At 41.4% G+C, this 22,663-nt stretch overlaps 1 protein-coding gene across 1 annotated transcript in view; it reads left to right on the top strand.

The window, feature by feature from the left end:
- The first annotated feature begins 5,298 nt into the window (after positions 1-5,298).
- Positions 5,299-22,663, top strand: part of col15a1b (collagen, type XV, alpha 1b) — a 37,799-nt gene continuing 20,434 nt past the window's right edge. The window contains 15 exon segments of the mRNA XM_078287618.1: positions 5,299-5,395; positions 5,462-5,656; positions 10,246-10,427; positions 11,552-11,761; positions 12,434-12,586; positions 16,473-16,547; positions 17,616-17,714; positions 18,530-18,641; positions 19,686-19,726; positions 19,941-20,132; positions 20,475-20,501; positions 20,922-20,984; positions 21,778-21,855; positions 22,222-22,284; positions 22,359-22,520. Of these exon segments, the coding sequence (XP_078143744.1) occupies positions 5,299-5,395; positions 5,462-5,656; positions 10,246-10,427; positions 11,552-11,761; positions 12,434-12,586; positions 16,473-16,547; positions 17,616-17,714; positions 18,530-18,641; positions 19,686-19,726; positions 19,941-20,132; positions 20,475-20,501; positions 20,922-20,984; positions 21,778-21,855; positions 22,222-22,284; positions 22,359-22,520 (1,749 nt within the window).

Below are 22,663 nucleotides of genomic sequence, written 5' to 3'. Positions count from 1 at the left end.
ATTTATTTCTACTTAAAGGTTCTGATGCATGACAAACAAATAAGTGCACTGCACAAAAATGTGTATGTATAAGATTCATATTGGGGGTCTCAACAAAAATCTACCATTAAGCCTGACCAAGGGACATATTTAGGGTTACAATGCTTCAGACCAGGCTATTCTGCTCGCTGTGTGTATATAATTTAAACTGTAATAGATTTCTCTGCATGAAGATCTGTTGTTTTTGAAGTCAATGTACAGAAGTTGTACTGTAGAACTTTACCTAAATGAAATGAGTTTGAATTGGGCCATTTCAGTTGGGATGAAGAGCAAAAATGTCTCCTTGTTTACTTTGTAACACAAATGATGACACACACCCTCCTTATATTAGGCACAAAAAAATCTAACTCAACTATATTAAGTTGGCTGTCAAATAGTATTTTGAATATACATGCAAGGTGGAGCATTACTTCAGATCAAAATATTGATGGTTCACCGTTTCCCATGAACGGGGGTCAACGAATATCTATCAGTCTTGTGATTTCCCGTCCGTCTCCTTGAAGCCACTTCCATGGTTATTTCTGCGAATAAATTCACAGCATCCCCCGTGCGATGGGCTGTGACAGTAAACCAATTAGAGTTTATTGTCGGGGTGGTTGCTAGGTAGAGCGGGAAGTGAGAGAGGGGTGAAAGGTGACGGGGTGACTCTTCCTGGAATCCAGAGGCCCTAACGGGGGTCACCCCACGTCGAAAAAAAAAGTTTCAAAACACTGCTAGGAATTTTACATGAATGTGGCCAAAGTTGTCATACACCATAACATATATGACATATGGCATGTTTTTGATGCCTTACACCCATTTATTTCATTGATCCCCCAAACATGACCATTGGTCCTAGTTTGGGAGGTGAAGGCTTAATCAGCTCTCTCCATTTGCCTCTTCTTCCTCACGTTCTGCCATTGCCATTTTCACTAATAATAAACTTTATAATAATACACTTTATTTATATAGCACTTTTCAGAACCGGGCTACAAAGTGCTTTACAACACTAAAAAAGTAAATAAAACATCATACGAGATAAAGGAAAAAAAGAACACCGTCTAAAAGAAATGGAAAACAATAAATAATAAAACAAATGAAAATGACTGAAATAGAATAAAATAAGTTCAAATAGACACTAATAGAAGTCCTTTACATAAAAGTAGGTTTTAAGAAGTGACTTAAAAGATGATACTGATCTTGTTGATTTGAATAAGACAAAAAAATGACTGGAATTTCTTTCAAGGATTGTATAAAGCTTCTTAGAATGTGAGAAATATTGATCTAGGATTGTCGGATAGTTTGTATGTTCATACTTCACAAGGTTTTATGAACTATTGCTTACATTGTTATTGGCTTTTGTGTACCCTATAGGAGCTAACACTTTTACTGTAGGGGAAAGAAGGGTTAAACACAAATATTCACACCTGGGATCTGACCAGTGGAACCACTAACTTGTCCTGTCAGAAGTGACCCCGGCTCTGGTTTTGGGGGCCACCGAAGTAACACCTAGGGTTCAATGGGGCCCAGAGAGGGGCCGGTGGTTGGTAGGGTGAGGGGCTACCTGGTGTGTATGTGTGTGTGTGTGTTGATATGACATGCCAGGGCCCACTGAGCTGGAGTGTCAGCGCTGTCTCTTCCTGATCCCTCCTCACCCATCTTCACCCCCCGACCTCCCCCTCGTTGGCTAATCCATGTCTAATCAGAACTTTCCCTGGGGGGTTTCCTCCCTTTACCTCTTAAACCCATCATCTGCTCCATTAGACACTGCCCCCCCCCCCCCCCCCGCCCCCCAACCCCACCCTGTTTATCCCACACATGACAAGCCCAATCGAATCTATTTGGATAGCATTTACTGTCAGAAGAATGCTTGCGCCTTGTGACCAAAAGATACCCATTTTCTAAAAAGTTGATAGCAATGGAGACTTCAGTGGGCTGTATCACTGCACTGCACAACCTTTCCCAGCAACCGCCAATCCTCAGGAAGGAAGGAAGAATAAGGGAGTGGACAGTGGCATCACAGTGGGAGTGCAGTGTGTATGGAGTGAGAATTTACAGTGTTTTCCACTCTCAAGGGCTAAAATGTGTCACCATGTCCTTGTTATGGCATCTGGCAGGCTGCGATGCCACTGCCCTCTCCTCATTGTTTTTTCCAAGCTTCTCAGCAAATTTTTCCTTTGGCTATTTTCTTCTCAGCTCTATTTGTAGTACATGTGTGATGAACTGCTGGCTGTCAGATGTCAACATTCATCTCCTTGTACCCATAAACCCTTGCGTTTAGTTCTCAGTTCTCCTGGAAGAAGACTGAGACTCATTTTCAGGCGTCTCAGTGAAGTTATTTGGTGCCTCCTGAGTTCGAATGGCATTAGCGCTCCGGAGTTCAATTAAAGCGCTCCAAACATGCGTGGTGTGAACGCACCCCTAATGTAAAACTATGACTCTCAGTCCAAACAGCCACCTCCAGCCGAGGCCTCATCAGCAGCACTGCAGCCCTCGGCCTGGACCTCACCAAACATTTAGAGAAACACAATATAGCAGAACAGGCCTCCCTTTGTCACCATCATGATGGGGCCTCTCTCTCTCTCTCTCTCTCTCTCTCTCTCTCTCTCTCTCTCTCTCTCTCTCTCTCTCTCTCTCTCTCTCTGATCAGTGAGCTGTAGCAGCTCAGAACTCCGATGAATTTTGATTTGGTATTTTCTCTCTCTCTCTCCACTGAAAAAAGTGGAGTCCACACACTATATAAATTCTTCCACTCTGCTTTTTTAGTTAGGCGACATGTGAATGTTATCTGTTCAACAGTTTTTTCCGTTCTACCTTGACTTGATTTCACTTACCTACATTTTTTTTCACTGGCATATCAACCCATTTAATTCAGTATATCGTAGTAATGTATTATATGATATTTCATTATTGTATTATGCATATTCTATTATATTTGAATATGAAAATTGTATTATATCATATTTAATCACATTTTAGGGGCTATTAATACCATCATTAAATTCAATTCTATCCAATTCAATTCAATTCAATTCAATTCAATTCAATTCAATTCAATTCAATTCAATGCAATTCAACTTTACTGTCCCCAAGAGAAAATTCTCCTTATACCCAGATGCATAAAAACAAGCATAAACACATACAAACATAACTACACAAAGTATATAAGACATAGAACAAGACACAAGAGTCATAACTGAATATTGATTGTAATAAACAACATTAACACACTGGCCTCGTAACTATCCTCTTACAAATAAATTAAACAGTTACGCATGTTAACAAGCCTTTACATTTATTTGTCTTCGGTCAGATAACGTCCAGTAAACCTAGAATCACTAAAATGTGGACAATGATAAAATTATGCAGCAGTGAATTCATCTTCATGGGACCCAACATGTGCAGTTGTGCTCTTCCAATCTCCAAACAGGCCCAATACCCACTGTATTAGACCTTGATGGTTCTCTTATAGTTTATATGTTATTTTTCACTCACCCTTTTAAATGTACCATGTAGCTGTGTAACAGTAATTTGCTGTCAGGATGTCCAGTATTGAACATTCCTTCACCGCAGAACCATCACTGCTTGATTTCAGTCAACTGAATCTTGCAGCCTCAGCAATCAGGAAATAACAACACAAAATGCCAGCGTGTGTGTAAGTTTGATTTATATAAATGACATATAGGAAGCATTTTGAGTGTGTTCTGATCTTGTCTCTCCTGAAGTGCTGTCTTGTATTTTGCTGGATGTCTCACCACATTATAGTCTAGATTAGAGAATACCATTTTGAAGAGTTTAGGAGTCACTGTTCATTTTTTTCCTGCTACTTTCTGGTCAACCTGAATGCATTAGGTGATCTAATGCATTCAGGCTGACCAGAAAGTAGCAGGAAAAAAATCTCATAATCAATAATAAAGATGTAATGATTATTGAACAGTATTAGGAGACTCTAGGGTTCAAACTTTGCCATGCACATGTATAATGGGTTTTTGCCTGTGATAAATGTGTAAGAGCCTAATGAAGATGTAATGAAGTGGTGAATCCCTCTGTCAGCACGCAGCCTGCTGTTGTTTTACCTGCCTGTGAGTGTGTGTGTGTGTGTGTGTGTGTGTGTGTGTGTGTGTGTGTGTGTGTGTGTGAGAGAGAGAGAGAGAGAGAGAGAGTCAGGTGTGGCTTGAGTTCTTGTTGGGTTCTTTCTGTCTCTTTTGTCTCCCCACACACCTGAGACACCTAAATTATAGGACTTTATTTTACAAAGCAGTTTCAACCTGTACTTCTATATTTGGGCTCTTATATTTGGAGCATGAGTTAATCCCATTTATTATAAATGGGAAAGAGTGTTTACATGTGTCAGCTTAAAAAAGTGACTACTTGAGCATCCCAAGTAATATTAAAGAGTATTGAAGTAATAATCCATAGCATTTTCATATATAAATGTCCATTTTGCTACTCTCTATTGCCCATTGACAGACCACAGAAAGTGATGTGTTTCATGTTTCTGGCAGCAGCAACAGCGGTTTGTTTGTAATAAAGAACTAGAAGAAGAACTGGGTATATAGGATATAGCACATAGGATGGACCTTAGCCTGAATCTATGTGACTGTGTTGTTAGACTTGAGGGGCCGTTTGCCTGGGGTGAGGGGAAAGACCACAATAACTCTGATCCAGAGAACACACACACACACACGGGAGAGATGGGAGGAGACGAGAGGGAGGAGAGGAGGAGGAGGAGGGAGGAGTAGCGAACTAACTCTCTAATCTGCCTGTCTGAGAGAGGGAGGGAGGGAGGGAGGGAGAGAAAAAGAGAGAGAAAACCCCAAGTCTGCTGTGTGGCAGAATGGCAGAGGAGGGGGAGTCGGTAATTACACAGGGGGAGAGAGAGAGGAGGGGAGGAAGAGAGAGAGAGAGAGAGAGAGAGAGAAAGAGAGAGAGAGAGAGATGTCAGGGAGTTCCAAACAAAGCAAGAGAGAAGGAGAAAGGGAGGAGAGAAGAGAAGAGGAGAAAGGGGAAAGGAGGACAGCGCGGCGAGGGAAAAGCCAAAGAAGAGTTGCTGCCAAGAGAAGAAGAGAGAGAACAGACGAGTGTGTGGATTACTGGGGTTTAGTCCTATAGGAGCTGGACTGTGCGGGACTTGGGTGCATGTGAACGTGTGTGCATGTAATGCTGTGTGCATCCTCTCATAGCTGGGAACCTGTGTGTTGGCTGCATGCCAGTGTGTGTGTGTGTGTGTAGAATTCGGTAGTTGTGTGTCAACGTGTGTGTGTGTGCACCAGAGGGAGGATGGGAGCCCTTCGCCTCTCGCTCGCCCTCCTCTTGCTGCTCTCCTCTCCCATTCAAGCCCAGTGGTGGAGCTTCATCTGGGCGAGCCCTAAGACCGGCTCTGTCTCCTCTCCCTCTCTTCCCTCCGTCCCCCCCTCCGCCTCTCCCTCCGTCACCTCCACAGCGGTGATGGAGGAGATGGCCCGGACCGAGGGGGCCACCCCGGCCCCTACGCCCGCCGGCGGTGCGTCGATCTCCGGGCGCGGCACCCCGGAGCCTGGGGCGCTACCTCCGGGGGGGAGCAACCCGGGTGGAGACTCCCCAGAGAGCAGCAAAGCCAGCAGGGTTGGAAACAAACCTCTGAAACACTGGAAGAGCGGTGAGTCTTGCAGGGGAGGGGGGCGTGGAAGAAGAGGAGGGAAGGGAAGAGGAGAGGAGAAAAGAGGAGAAGAGGGGGCTAGGTTTTGTGTTAGTTGAACAGTTGCAGTTCCAAAGCAGTTTGTCTTTTTCTCTCTGGATAAAAGCATCAAATTAGAGTAATCCAGGGGCAAATACCAAAGCATTGTTAACACAAATGAGTGCATTCCCGTGATTTAAAGGGAGATTTTAGAGAAGACGATGCTTGAACTCTGAACCATCCCCTTCGTTAAAATGTTTACAGATCCACCACTGACTTCCCTCTCATTGGTTCAGTAGGTTAAGCCTTAAAGGTCATTGGTTCAGTCACCAAGTCCCAAAGGCACATTAGCTGTCCTTTAAATTGCTTCTGCACTGCAAAAATGAATGAATGAAATCATCTTTTTTTCAGGAGAATGTAACTTGTTTCAGGACATTTACTTGGTAAAAGTGAAATTGTCTTGGAGAAGGTTTCTTGTTTCAACATTTTCTGCATTGTTTTATGATGATTTCTTGAAAGAAGTCATATCGGCATGAATCAAGTGAAATTTATTGCAAGCAGCAAGAATATCTGCTAATGCAGTGAGATAGTTTGACTAAAAATATCATGAAACAAGCTTGATAGGTCTGGAAACAAGATAAAATCACTTGACAACTTGTCATTTTTCGCAGTGTGGCGGTTTGTATTTTGCACCATCATCTCTCAGTGCACCTTGAGAGACAGCATAGAATCCTTTGTAGACGTTCTTTTCTGCATCTCGCTGATATTGCACCACAGTCGGACCCGTACCCCGCTGTGCTGTGTATTATACGGCACTTCATCTCTCACAGTCTGAGAAATCTAGAGGAGGCGAGCCGAGCAGCGTGAGGCTTTTGTGTGTGGCATGGCGGGGTCAAGGTGGGTTTAAAAGGTTATGCGTTGCAGTATGGGGGTGGGGGGGCGGGGGGTATATTGGTTTGAGAAGTCACCACAAGCTGATCCGGCGTCCATGTGGCCACCATGACTATAGGATTAGGGCCAGGAGGAGGGAGTTAGAGTGGATAAGTTCATTGAAACTGTGGAAAAATGCGGTGCAGAATGACAGAGTAATTAGGTGACTGGCAGACTGCTTGGCTGGCTGGCTGACTAACTGAATGAATGAACAACTACTGGTTGACTAGTTCATTGAATGACTGAATGATTGAGTTACTTACTGACTGACTGTCTGACCGACCACACTGTTTGCTTACTGAATGAATGAAGAAATGATTGTCAAAGGATGAACGAATGAATGAATGGCTTACTGACTGACTCTTGGACAACATAAATGAGTGACTACATATAAGACCTGGTGACAGAATGAATAAATCAATGTACTAATTAATAAATGCACCAAAAAAATACTTTGTTGTCCCTACAGCTATTAGTGTAAAATACCTTTAGATGTCTATCTAAACTAGGTCCAAGCATCTACTGCTGTAGCTACAGATAAATCCATATCACATGGTGTCGTTAGAATGGGATTAGGCCATAGGACTTCCCAGGAGTATTGTTACACAGCTGTGAGTGCGTGTGTGTGTGTGTGTGTGTGTGTGTGTGTGTGTGTCCAAACATAGCGTCCAAATATAACACACCTTTTCCTACCTTTTTCAGTCAAAAACGACTTAAAATGAATTTTAATAATAGGTTGAAACAAGTTTTACTATATCCTCTCTGAGTCTATTTTCAACAGTAGACTGAGCCAAAAGTTTTGACCTAAATCTCTCACAGTGTATGTTTTGCCAGCTTGGACCTTGAGAACTTTTCGCAGTAATAATAGAGCGAACATGGTCTTTCAATATCTTGAGATGGCTGCCTGCCAAGTTATGGCTGGTAATCGCCTGCAGCTCTCTGCTGCTGCCAAGTCAGTCACAGACCAGATTCCAGCTGTAATCTCGGTCATTATTTTCAAATATCTGTGTCATTGCTCAATTGTATCACATGACCTCCAAATATATTTATACAGCAACAGAAAATCGGACATTTCATCATGTGCTCATGTGGGCAAATAATCAAATTTTGTGTATAAACACATGCCTTTTCTCTCTTGAGCCCACATTCAAATCTGGGAGGGGATTTCAACAAGCAGGATTACCCCGTTCTCCAAATAAATGTGAAAAATAATCAGATGGAATTCTAGATGTTGTGAATAATTTGTCAAATTAAACATGGACATTGGTTCTTGTAGCCATAATCTCACATTATGAGGTATGTGGCTAACAATGTAATCTTCTTGAAATACCTCCAATTTCCAATGAAAGCAAACATGGACTCCTCTGTCTCACATGTGAAGTAGAACTTGAAGTGGTAATCCTAGTGTTCCTCATTTTCTTATTTTGTCTCCATCTTTGTTGCTCAGCCTCATTGCTGTGGTGTTTCTGCACTGCTCTTCCCAGAGATCACCTGTCAATCAAACAGTGTGTCCAGCACTGTGACGTCTTTTTCCTTGGATTCTCTGTTGATGAAGTTTGAGTTTCTCTTTTCTCTGTCTGTTCAGCCATGGTGGCTGTCACTGCTCATGCTAACTACCCAGTTCTTCTGTTTATTCCAAACAAACAAGAAACATAAAACGCATCACTTCTTGTGTGCCAGAGGATTTTGGGTATAGGTTAAATCACTATTGTATTGTAACACTTAAGTCATCCAAACTGTTGCTTTAAAAGAGACTGTAATAAACACAGAAGAGCTCTTCTTCTTGGAGCAGCAGTGCAGCAATAAAACAGTGGAACTTCTCCATTGGCTACAAGTCAACATGCTGGTTGTAACTTGAGTTTTCTCAGAGCAACGTTTGTCTGTTCCCTTCATTCATTACAGAGCACTAATGACTCTGTACATCTGGACTGGAGGTGTTATGGCTTTTGTGTGTTTCTGTGTGTGTGTGTGTGTGTGTGTGCGCACATCTTGAATGCCCACCTCACCACCTGTGCTTGCGACAATAAATGCGTAAATGCGCACAACTCCAGTAGGGGTGTGGTTACGCACAGAAGCACGCCCTCCCACACACACACACACACACACACACACCCATACACATACACCAAACCCTCTAATCTGGTATGTTTCCAGTTGGTCAGGCTGATGAATTAGAGACCCCCACATGTTGACCTGTCTGGTCTGGTCTGGGGCTTGTGTGTGTCCATGTGGGTGAGATGTGTGTTTGATGTGTGTACGCATATGCATCTGTGTGTGTGTGTGTGTGTGTGTGTGTGTGTGTGTGTGTGTGTGTGTGTGTGTGTGAGAGAGAGAGACAGAGATATAAGTCCCAGGGGTGAGCCTGGCTGGAATGTCGAGGTGAGAGTTTGTCGCTACGGGAGACGGGCTCCATAATGGGGAGAATCAGGGGAATGTGGAGCCATCTCTTCACACACACACACACACACACACACCCACACTAAACACCCGCACTAATTGCAGGCCATTGTCTGTGCACTGCTGTTGCGGAGGATTATGTCCATGTGAGGCAGGGCAGCGAGGCGTAGGCAGAGTCTGGTTCAAATCAAGTCAAATTAAAGTCCTGTCCCGCAGATTCACAAAGGAAGGACCTGTCTTCCTCACTGTATAATGTAGTGTATGTATCTGCAATGGACAGGTAACAGACAGCATAAGGGACGAACCAGCAGAAAATGTCTTAATAGGGACATTAGATGCTGCTACTGTGCACCTAGCAGAATCTAAGGCATCCTTTACATCTGACGTTAACATATTCAGTTTGTGCCTCGATCTGATTTAGCTGGATTACATTCACACCTGACATTAAAGTGCATCTCCGGTAAACTCTTTCAAAAACGTTATTCACTTTCTTCTTCATCTCACAAATAAAAGCAGATTGCTGTGCACGTCACTTCCTCTCGTAATAGTCACGTCTTTTAAAACCGACATCAAAACACCTCGTCTTGCTTTTTTTCCCCATCCCAGTATCCTGACAAACTTATTTCAAGACATTTTTAGTCAGATTATCTCACTCCACTGGCAGACAGTTTAGCTGATGTTAAGAAATTTCACCTGGAACACGTAAAGATGACATCTTTCAAGAAATCATCACAAAACCATGAATGAAAACTTTGACACGAGTAACGTCTTCTAAAACGATTTCGCTTAGTTTGTCTATAAATATTCTGAAGTAAGCTTGATAAGTTTGAATAAAAGTTTTTTTTCTTGATTCTGTTGTTACTATATCTGGATTGGACACATTGGAGATCCTCAGTGCATGTTGGGTGCATTTACACCTGGATTTTATGTGTATTTTGCTCTGTCAATACCATCAAATCACATAGGATGAATTTTAAAGGAGGTCAACGATTGTCAGGAACAGTATTGGAGGGATGCAACAACATTCTGTTTCAGGCTTTGTTTGAATTTTAATGTGAGGTCTTCAAAATGTGGATCAGACTGAAAGCCAAACTAGAACTCATACAGGTTCTCAGCATTAGTCACAACAAAAAACTACTTGACTTTATCATCTCCCTGTCACTCAGTCCTTCTCTCCTTTCGTATTCATATCCCTCTCTTCATCCTCTCTTCCCTCTCTCTCTCTCTCTCTCTGTCAGAGCGAGGTTCAGGGGGTCACCTGGACCTGACAGAGTTGATCGGCGTGCCCCTCCCTCCCTCGGTCGCCTTCACCACCGGCTTCGAGGGTTTTCCGGCCTACAGCTTCGGACCCGACGCCAATATCGGCCGGCTCACCAGGACCTTCGTGCCGGGCCCCTTCTACCGGGACTTTGCCATCATCGTCACGGTAACGCCACTGAGTTGAACTGGCAACCTTTGGATTGTAAACCTCGGTCTCAAGATGCTTGTCTACTGTAGAATCAATCGGTTTCAATTCAAAAACGTAATGGTCCAGTAAGGGGAATTTGGCTTGCAGACAGGGTTTACAGTAAAAACACATGGTAAAAGCAATAAAAACACATGACGTAAAACATTGTAAAACACAGAACTAATCTCCACACAGTGATTTGAATAAAACATATGGGGATCAACAACTAAGTGGTAGCCAAATAGATGCCTCCACAAAATCCATTCAATTCATTTTAAGCTCACTTTGAAATCTACTCTCCCACTTACACCATAGCCACTTGCAAAAAGATTAGAAATATGGAGTGTTTGTTCATATTTCCAGGTTTTTGGCAGTCAAATGAAGACTTGCAATACATCTGTTTCACTCTTTTGCTTCTCTTAGTCTTAGTCTGGTTCATGTGTGCATGTGTGCATAAAGTGAAATTACCTCAGAGCGAGATTCAAAGAAATAAGTTATAAATTACACTGTGTGTTAAATGATGCAAAATACTCTAAACTTAATTTAAGAAAAGATAGGAAAAGTGCTCTGTGTTAGTCTTGTGTAATGCTTTGTCGCCACCTTGTGGACTACTGAGGATAAAGCAGGCAAAGTGTTGATATCTAGCTCCCAGTCTCTCACTAAATCTTGCAACCACATTAATTTAGATGATCAAGCAGATGCATTAGAGGTGTCTAGATATTCTGTACATTAAATGAAATCCATGGACATCCTCATAGCCAATCAAAATTGAGTATTCTACCAGGCTATGGCAATAATATGACAAAAATGTTTGTAAATGTGTGTTTATGACACTCTATATTGAGTTTATATTGTGACTATGGTGCTTAATAGTGAGTTTATAGCCACCTTATTGTACTATATTGTATTTTTATGTCTTATGGTATCACTGTAATGTTCCTGTGTCTGTGGTACTTAATAGTGAGTTTATAGTGACATTATTGTACTTTATTGAATTTTTATCTCCTCTGGTATGACTATAATATACTTATAATATTCCTATAGGGGGAGGATTGTACTAATAGCTCAAGCGGTCAGTTGTAGTGAATTCCACTGTCTTGTAGATCCGCCCCAGCAGCTCCAGAGGAGGGGTGCTGTTCGCCATCACAGATGCCCGTCAGAAAGTGGTGGAGCTGGGCTTGGCCCTCACTCCGGTGCGGGGCGGCCTCCAGAGCATCTTGCTGTACTACACCGACAGAGAGCAGGCCTCCCACAGCCACAAGGCCGCTGCCTTCACGGTCCCAGACATGACCGAGCAGTGGACACGGTTCACGGTGAGCAGTGTTTATATCTTATATTATATCGTTATATCGGGCCGAAATTGGCCTTTTATTAAATATATCAGCAATTCATTTTTATTTTCTTTGCACATTTTGTTTATTCGTTTAATTGTTCAATTCACTTAGTGATAGTGCTGCCTGTCAGAGAACACTGACATCCATCATTTACATCCAGGTGTATGTACTGTATATGTATATGTATATATATATATATATATGTATATGTATATATAGGCCTATATGTATATGTATATGTACTGTATATGTATATGTATGCAGGTGTATGTGTGATCTTTTGACAAGGACCCCCCCCCCCCCCCACACACACACACACACACACACACTGCTTTGTGTATACCTATTTGTGTTAATGTTGTGTTATATGCTTTTCCATCCTATTTGTTTTGGGTTTATTTGTTTTGTTTTGGGGGTTTTTCTTCTTGCCCTTTGTCTAAAATGTTAAAATTAAAATTAAAATAAATTAATAAAAAAAAAAAAAAAAACTGCCAAAATGATCAATTATAACAAGTCATTTAGTAAGTAAGTAAAAACAAGTTTCACGAATTTCCTCGAGTCACGTGTCATTTTCTGATTATTCAGCTGCTAATAATAATGAGATGTTTCAAGATAAAACATTACATTTGGTGCGTTTGATGTGGCCGCCAGGTGGCGGTGGAGTACGACGAGGTGCGTCTCTACATGGACTGCGGCGAGGCCGAGAGGACCACCTTCCAACGGAGGCCCGAGAGACTCACTTTCTCACACAACTCGGGCATCTTCGTAGCTAATGCGGGTAGCACGGGCCTTGACAGGTTTGTGGTAAGTGGAAAAAAGTGTGTGTGTGTGTGTGTGTCGGTTTTTCTGCAATAAGGGCAAAATGAAAGAGAAAGAGTGAAAGAGGCCGGTGTAGTGTGTGTTTAACCTCAGTATCAATGCTCAGTTTATCATTTGGCCTCAGGATTTAGTCTTGTTTGCGTGTGTGTGTGTGTGGGGGGGGGGGTGTGTGTGTGTGTGTGTGCGTGTGCGTGTGTGTGTGTGTGTGTGTGCGTGTGTGTGCGTGCGTGTGTGTGTGAGTTTTGGCCTCAGTGCCAGTCGTCTCATTACCATGATAAAGAGCTGAAAGGTCGTCTGCCTTCAATCTGTCTCCTCTGGAAACTTCCCAGCATTCATTCTGTCTACTCCTACTGAAGCAAGCCTTCATTTGGGTTTTGACCAAATTGCTCCCACAACATAGTGATCACTAGGGCTTTGGCTCTATAGGCAAGTTGCTGTGCATGCACAAAGAGTTACAAAGAAGAACAGATATCCTTGAAATGCCTTAGATGTTACGCCTACTTCGAGCATGTTAAGCATGAATAGAATATGAAAATAACCTATAAGCCTTGAAAACAGCAAACTGTGCAACTATGCATGTTAGTGATTGCACCATGATATGTACCCTACTGGCATTCAGTCAGAGTTTTTGTGTCTTTAGGTTTTTCAGCCTTAAATATTTTTTAAGCCAATTTGAATACATTTATTCTCCTTCCCTGCAGTCTTGTTATTAAAACAATCTCAAAATCATCCATGTGTCCCTGCTAGAATGTTGGCTCTGGTGCTCCATGCTAACACTTTAGCATACAAGGTGTTGAGGGATAGTAGACCGAATGTAGCATTATCCAAAGTAAGAAGATTGAACTTTTAGTAATAAAGACGTTATTGGTGGTTTTAAATTTTAAACATGAAATATCATTATGTCAATATAGCTATATATAGATGTAGCCAGGTTTATTTTGGTAACTAGCCTATTTCAGGTGAGCAACCACGTATTCATCCGCTGTGTAGTGATTTTTAGCTGTACACAGTGTCCCATCACCCACCATGTTCACTTCTTATAGAAACAGGGAAAGTAGTCCCTGGTAGTTCAGAACAGTATGCTACTTTTATATCATATTTTGTGTAAATTTTACCAATCTCCTACACAAAACTGACAGACTTGGCCACATATCATTTAAGGTTATTGACCATTTAGCTTTAGAGCTGCTACAGGTCATTTTCTCACTTTTGAGTTAATGCTAGCTGCGTACTATCCATAGTGTATGCTAAAGTGTTAGCATGGAGCACTGGAACCAACGGACACATCTGCCGCGGACACATGGATGATTTTGGTGTGTTTGTATTCCTTTATTTCCCTCATCCCTAGTGATTTGTTTAGGAGCATTGCATTAAGGTTCTCAAACGTTCTGACCTCATGGCTTTGAACAATAACTAGCATCCGGCCTTGAAAGCCTACAGAGGCAAACTGTAGTTACTCTTGTTCACATTCATGTCCCCTACCCCACAGTATGTTGTAAAACTGTGTAATTCACTGTCTTTTTGTCAGTCTTACAGTCCATCAAAATGTCATGACCACCTAGCTAGCGCTACATCCTGAGTCCAGGGACTGCAGCTGGTCCTGACACAGACTCAGGACTGGATTAAACGATGAGGACTGGAGATAGAGGGGGAGTAGGAAGGGAGGAGAGAATAGAGAAGATGAGAGAGGGAAGGAGGATGGAGAAAAGTGAGGGGAAGTGGAGGACAGGAGGGGGAGTAAGCAGATAGCGGCTGAGGAAGTCGGAGATGTCAACAAGGCTTAGCTGCAGTCAGATCAAGGACTTCACTCGAGGTCTTTCAATAGTTCTAACTGCAAACAGGCACATTTACATCTTGAAGAGACCCTGGACACTGAATGACACTGTATTACCTGGGTCAAAGTTGCTGTGTATATGTGTGTACCGTAGGTGGCTGAGCATTCATCAACTCACTAATTCATTCATTAACAGTGTGTTTAAGTGACAATATTCTACTTAAGTGAAAAATCCTTTTAATTATTCCCCCAAGGATTTTGTATAGATTTTTTGGAATTATTGCGACTAAAAGTGCTTGATTTTATGATGCAGTTCATGGATTTTTAGGTGTTTTTTGCAGTAAAATTGTGGTTGATAAAAATTGCAAAAGTGAAGGAAAGATGGTTCTAAACTAGCACTAAAGATTTACCAAAAAAATTGGGTTTTATAACTACCTCCCAATACAAAGGAGCCATATACAGTGTGATAATAAACATAGGCCTAGTGCATATCATAGAAACTACTGGAACTACTTTGATGCTCATCCTTTTTTATTTTCTGAACAGAAAAAGCAAAGATACAACAAAGGGGAATACTGTGCTTGGATCCCAGTCTTTATAAATAAACCTTCAACTGAACATCAGCACAGTGAGCACCAGATGAAAGATCAGTGCATTTGAATATGTTTCATGATTAGAAAATGTATGTTTCCTTTAAGAAGTGCCCATTTATGATAGAGTTAGACATTGTGTTCTTCTGACTAACAGTGTGCAAACCAAAGGAAAGGAGGAAGGAAATTATAATAGTGCAAGTTAAATGATGGCTGTTATGCTGACAGAGTGATTTGGCTTCATACCATTTCTATTTTCCCTAATCAATTTGTGGCTAGTGTGGATAATTATGCAATAGGTCAGTATGATAAATAATAATAATAATAAAAATGAATTTTATTTATATAGCACACTTTAAAATACAACGAAATCTCAAGGTGCTTAAATCTCCATCCCTGTGAATGAGAATGACAGCACGCATTAGAAATAGACAAGAACTCGATCCAAAGAGCCGGAGTCGATTCAGTTTCAATTCAAGGTCTTCAGAAGTGTAATGGCACGGTGAGAAGATACATCCATCCTCAGTTCATTCTGTCTTGTTCAGTGTAGCCTGTCCTTGTTTTAACTGGGCTATCTGAACCATGAGGACAGAATGTGGCTCATCAGGATGTTTTGGACAGTGATGTCCAGCTATTCAATACTAACAAGTCTGAAATATCTGGGTCACTTGTGTGTGTGTGTGTGTGTGTGTGTGTGTGTGTGTGTGTGTGTGTGTGTGCGTGTGTGTGTGTGTGTGTGTGTGTGTGTGTGTGTGTGTGTGTGAGAATCTTTCTTGTTTAGTTGTTTTGGGCTTCAAAAGAGGACAGTCAAGGCAAGGGGCCCTTTTGAATCAGTGTGTGTGTGTGTGTGTGTGTGAGAACCTTTCTTGTTTAGTTGTTTTGGGCTTCAAAAGAGGACAGTCAAGGCAAGGGGCCCTTTTGAATCAGCGTGTGTGTGTGTGTGTGTGTGTGTTTGTTTGTGTGTGAATGCTGACCCAATGGACAGTTCTTTCCATGCCCCCAAACAAACCACTGGCCTTGACTACCATGCTGTGAGTTTGAGTGCCGTGTGTGTGTGTGTGTGTGTGTGTGTGTGTGTGTGTGTGTGCGTGTGTGCGTGTGCATGTGCGTGTGTGCGTGTGTGTTTGGAAATCAGATCTTTATGGTGATTGCAGAGAGAGACAGAGAGAGAGAGTGAGAGAGAGAGAGGGAGAGAGAAGTTACACACAGTCAATCAAACTTTAAAGATACAGTCCAGAATTGACTTGACCATCACAACTTTGAGTATATCCATATGTTTTTAGTACGATGACTTATGGAAGGATGGAAATTGACTTTTTGGATATTGAAACTCTCTCAGATCATCGTAACTCAAGCTACCGTTCTGTTTGCAAACATTACTGATAGAAACAATCCTGTTACAGCCTCAAAAACACACGTATAACTAATGTCAAGCCATCTCGTATTATGAAATGATTTCTCATCTCTCTCTCTCTCTCTCTCTCTCTCTCTCTCTCTCTCTCTCTAGGGTTCCATCCAGCAACTGGTGATAAAAGACGATCCCAGAGCAGCCGAGGAGCAGTGTGAAGAGGACGATCCTTATGTAAGACACACACACACATACAATTGCACAATCATTGTTTCTTCTATGCTCATGCAGCAGCAGAGGTGGCCACCACATGAACAGACAAAATGCAAACCATTCAAATTTACTCAAAGCACAAATAAATTGATTAATGTATGGAATTAGTAGTTTTTATATCCAAAATGAACAGGTTTAGTAACTCAAAAATCACCTCCATCAACACACACACACACATACACACACACACACTGAAACAGGGTTCCCATCTCTGGCAGTGGCTGTTAAAGGAGATGTACAGTAATGGACATTTGAACCAACAGTTCCCCCTGGCGGTCAAAGGACTGTATTGAACTACAAACTTAAAGGAATACACCACATTTTTGGGAGATTGTCAACTCACCTGTTAAGTGATGAGAACATAGACACCAAAATCATCCATTTGTCCCCGGTAGATTGTTCGCTCCATGCTAACACTAATACAGAATCATGATTTTTAAACTACTGGGAGTAAAGGAAAAGTGAGCAAAAGGCATCACTATTGATTTCCTGAGCAGCAACTGTTGGTTAACTGCTCAGGAACTTTTAAATTGAAGCCATTAAAGCTACATAGAAAAAACACTAAAACTTGGTTGTGGCCTTTTTTCTGGCAAGATTAAGTGTAATGTAATGAATTCTTATGCAGTGTTTCTGTCATGGATTAAGATTCAAAGTGGATTTGAGGCTGATAGAATGGACCTGTATCCATCCATGCAATATCTCTGAAACTACTGCCACCATCTTCACACTGAGATCATACATTTACATAATAGACATACACTGATTGTCCAAAGGCAGATGCTGTAGGAACACATTTAATAAGCTCAGAACAAGCATGTCTCCTGTCTTGTGCGAGGAAATCTCATAGAATTCTACATATTCTACAATAAACTCTCTTGGATTTTCCAGAAATTAAACCTTCAATGGATTTTTTTTTTTTTACAATATTATTAATTGGCTAAAAGGAAGCACTGCCTCATCAGTTGGTGACAACATTTTTACTATAAGCTGGTTTTCTCATACAAAGATATGATGTGATGTTTGAAAAAGGCCTCAGGTTACGCCAGTGGGGATGACGCACTGGACGACAGGGAGACCGAGGAAGAACTGATGAAGAACACACACGAGAGAAAACACGACACCGCACGGGTAGGATGGATGGAGTGTGTGTGTGTGTGTGTGTGTGTGTGTGTGTGTGTTGTGTCTGCTCCTGTCTGCGATGCAAACCTCCTACTCCTTATCAACAGGAAACTGATACAGCACTCTGTACGCGTGTGTGCGTGTGTGTGTGTGTGTGTGTGTTTCTTCTCTGTTCCGGCCCTGTGTTTGATCCTCCCACAACCAGGAAGTCAGTCTGACCCCAAACATCCCATAATCAACAGTGACTTTGAAGCTTCAAAGGAAGCTGTCCACCATAAGATGAATAACTGTTAGCCGATATTAAAGTCATGGTGGACGCTTTCATGTTAGACAATCTGTGAACATCTGACATTAGAATATTTTTTAATATAACATATTTTTTTACTATTATAATGTAGGTCATTTGTTTTCTCATCTATCTCCTGTCTGTTTTTCTCATTCATTTCGTCTCATCTCTATCGCTTTTCTCATCTCTATTGTCTCATTCATTTCTCTCATTTTCTCACCTTCGCTCCATTTTCCTCATTTGTTTTTATCATCCTTCTCTTTGTTTTTCTCCTTTATTCTTTCTCATTTCTCTCCCTCTCACCTTTTTCCTCATTCATTTTTGTCATCTCTATTTTTCTCATTCTATTTTATCATCGCTGTTTTCTCATTCACTTTTCTCATCTCTATTTTTCTCATTAATTTATCTCATCTCTCTGATTTTCTCATTCATTTTTCTCATTCTATTTTGCTTCATCATTTTTCTCTCATCTCTCCATTTTTTCTGATTTGTCTCATCTCTGTTTTCCCCATTCATTTTTCTCATGTCTCTCTAATAGGGGGACAGTGTTCCAGTCAGAGCTCCGCCCACTGAGCCTCCGGAGGTGGAGCTAGATGAATATTCTGGTCACCTGACCCCGACGGAGCCCAGCGAAGAAATGCACATAAGAGGTTGGCATGAACCTCAATTTATTAATTTATTCAATTTCTACCACAACTATTTACTAATGAGTGAGTTTATCCACTTGTTCTATATCTGTGGTCAAAATTCTCTTTTGGCCATGTCCATTTTTAGAACATTTTGAATATTTTGGAAACTTTTTGAAATCCTTCAATAGCTTTTGGTGCCTCACAGTCAACACCAATGCAAAAAATCTGTATGTATTGATACTGTTTTCATTACCCAGTTCAACTGTAGACACACATATGCCATCCGGATAAGATAAGATGGGGAAATTGTATCATTATAGCAGCAAATAGCAATAGGATGCAGCAAAGAAAAATGGGATTTAAATAAGGATCGAATGGGGGACATAATACACCTAAAGGGCTATACTGACTCTCACCACATCTTGGGTAAGGTGACCAATGGGCCAAACTGCCCCAAAAAATATTTTTTTTAATTAAAATTCTTACCAGTTTATTGTGGGCTTAACAGCTGAGACAGACAAATATTTCAAAGTCAAAACAGCTTTCACCATGACAGGCAAACAAAAATAGATGTTTAGATTTGGTTCACCACTGTTGTAAAAATATATGGTTTAGATACTTGCATGTTGAGTATTTATTCACTATGGTGCTGTCATTTGCAAACAAAATTATTTACAAAAATGTCTGTTTATTCCTGAATTACACCTGACATATACACATAAAATTAGATTTCTCTTTCCCTTGCCAAAATACATGTTGCCCTTAACGTCACTTCCTATAGTTATATGTAGTCCTTTAAAACTGACAGCAAACACTTCATCTCACTTGTTCGCCATCCACTAATATCCTGACAATCCATTTTATGACAAGTGTGTTACGATCCCAGCTGCCTGCCACCTGTTTGAATTGTTTTATTTCCATTTACATATTAGAGAAATTAGAGGCAGTGGCCCAGTGACCCAGGATGCATGTTAATGCCAGGTAGAAAGGGAGTTTATGATGAGTGTTCCCTTATATGTAATCTGATTGGTCACACCTGTTGATGATGTCATACGCTGTGTGCAGGGCCACACCAGACAGAGGAGCCAGGGGAGAGGTCAAGAGACGTAAGTTCAAAGGTCAAAGGTTCCTCTCTCTTCTTCCTTCTTTTATCACCTTATTTCCTTTCCTTCCCTCCTCTACTCATTCCTAATGATTGTTTACAGTACGTCAACTAGATTTCTATTCTATTATATTCTATTCTAACTTCTAAACAAAGTTGAAACCCAAATAGTTTCAATTTTCAGCAAAAAATCAGATTTTTTTTCTTTGATTTTCCAGGGCCGCACCATGCAGGGGCCAAAAGGAGAGAGAGGGGATCCAGGACCCAGAGGCCCCCCTGGTCCCCCAGGTCCCTTTCCATCTGGGCAAGGAAGACCAAGCCAGACCCAGACTCAGCCGGGACCAAGAGGGCCACAAGGTCCAACAGGGCCCCCTGGACCTGCCGGACAGCCTGGGAGAGATGGACAACAGGTGTGTGTGTGTTTGTTCTTGTTTTTCTATCCTTGTATGAACCAGTTTGAGTTTTAGACCTTCGGAGTGGGGATATTTGACCATCTTCACCTCTACATGGGGTTAGTTTAGGGTTAGGACTTGGGTTTAGGTTTAAGATTAGACATACATAGGCATGCAGTAGTGAGAGTTAAGGTTAAGATTAGGGGTTAGGGAAAGAACGTAGTCCATGGAAGATCCTATACAGAGAACCATTGCCTACACCTGACATGTTGCATCCCTGTTCTTTCTCCATTCCATTCTCAACCATTGTCTCTCTTTTACTCCCTCTCTCTCTCTCTCTCTCTCTCTCTCTCTCCACAGGGAAACAAGGGTGACAGTGGAGACCCAGTAAGTTATTTATCTGTTTTGTCCTTCCGTTCATACTGTAGCTCCCCTCATTTCCTCCCTCTCTATGTCTTTCAGATTGCTGCTAGACTGACAATTTCAAAGTAGTCCTATTACAAAACACTCATCCATTTTGGAAAAGAAATGAAATCATTACCTGATGTTTATCAGTCGGTTTCTCTGAAATATAGATGATCCATTCTCTATGTGTTATCATTTCATCATTTCATATCAACAAAGGTTGTAAGTTACCTACATTTCATTAAAAGGTGCCATAAATTGATGTTTTTGTTATCAATCTGTAAGTCAATGTCATCTTAATTAAATGGCGGCCATCTCATGTGGTATCATTGCTGTTACTGTGTTTTTTCATTACTATACTTTAGATCACATGCACTAACCCAACTGTGTTTTCACCTCCAGGGTGAGAGAGGAGCTCAGGGGCTTCCAGGTCTGGCTGGAGAGGCTGGAGCCAAAGGAGAGAAGGTACTGCCAAAGGGTTGAAGATGCAATTATATGCAATATATTACTCTTGACTCATTACAATTTTTTATTAATATCATCACTTTATGTATTCCTGCCTGCTAGTAGTAATTCGTTACACATCACTTTTCCCTTACACCCCCAAAAATGAGTGATTGCATCCTCTATTATTTTCAAAAGCTGGAATAACTCAACTACCTCTCCTGTGAATGATCATAGCAAGCATGCTTTTAAAATCAAAGTAGTGAGAATACTTCTGCTCAGAGAAAGTCAGCTTCGGACAAAAGCCTTGATCTAGAAAACAGTATCGTACAAGGCTGTGCTCACTGAGAAGAGTTACAAGGCCTTAAGTGGCTGTTGTATTAATATTAATTCTATAGGCGACAAGATTTTGGAACTGCAGTGAAGTTCATTCATTCATTCATTCATTCATTTGTTCATTCATTCATTCATTCATTCATTCAGTAAGTCACACTGGATTCATTTGATATTCTAACAGAGAGAGAGATGGCACCTGAATTCAAACACTACTTTGTTATTCGGATATATCTTTACAAATACATTTCTAAATTTCTAAACTTCATTGATTTATATACTATTCTCTTCTAAATGAGAGAATGTAACCAGATTCTAAATTTCAATTAACATACTAAGCAATCATATAAAAGGGGGAAGAACATAATGTGTCTAAATCCTGACTCACCTTCCTTATGTCATGTCTTTTGTGGTGTGTACCACCACCTCCTGCTTTCTTTCTTTTCTTCTCCTCCTGTCCTCTTCCTCTCCCTCTTACCAGGGAGACCGTGGAGATGGTGTACCAGGCCCTCCTGGCCCCCCTGGGCCTCCTGGACCCCCCAGATCACGCAGTGTACCTGTGAGTATTTATTACAGTTATGCCTTGGTAAGATTTGTAAGATGCCATACAACATCTGTAAGACTGTAATATCATCATGAATGAAATTTGAGTCTTTTCTTCACTTGTTCCAAACTTTTTGACATTTTGCTCTTACAATTCACACTTCAATATTCACACATTATGGTGCTTATGTTATTGTCCCATGTGACAAACCCAACCAATATGGCACATAAAGTAGGCTAAAACAAACCATAAGAAGTACTGTATGGGCAAATACTGTTTGGGCCCAGATCTGCTTCAAAACCTTTATTAGGGAAATAGTGTGTGTTGTGAAAAAATAGTGTGTGTGTGTGAGCCTGATTGTGTGTTTGATGTGTGTGTTAGTATGGAGCAGATGCCCTGGGCTCTGGGTTTGAAGACGTGGACAGCGACACTGAAGTCATCAGGGTAAGAGACTGGAGAGAAGCAGTAAGGAATCTGCATTTTCAGAATTTGCCATATTAAAACCCTCTCTCTTCCAGGGTGTTCCTGGTCCCCCAGGGCCTCCAGGACCCCCCGGACCTCCAGGACCTCACCTGTCGTCATCTGGCCCAGCAGAAGGCTTCTCTCCTGGGCAAGTTGGACCGCCCGGTGTCCCTGGCAGAGACGGCCTGGATGGGTCCGCAGGCAAACCTGGAATACCAGTAAGTTAGATGGATTTTTTTGTGTGCTAAAAAATTTGTTTTGTAGGGTTGAATCATATACAGTGTAATATGGATTTTAGGGGTTTGCCGATACATTGGGCCGATATTGGGCCCAATATATTAAATATTGGATATCAGCCTGT

This window comes from Centroberyx gerrardi, chromosome 13, assembly GCF_048128805.1.
Source record: "Centroberyx gerrardi isolate f3 chromosome 13, fCenGer3.hap1.cur.20231027, whole genome shotgun sequence".
NCBI lineage: Eukaryota > Metazoa > Chordata > Actinopteri > Beryciformes > Berycidae > Centroberyx > Centroberyx gerrardi.
Note: the sequence above shows the minus strand (reverse complement) of the source record. Positions and strands in the feature narration are given on the sequence as shown.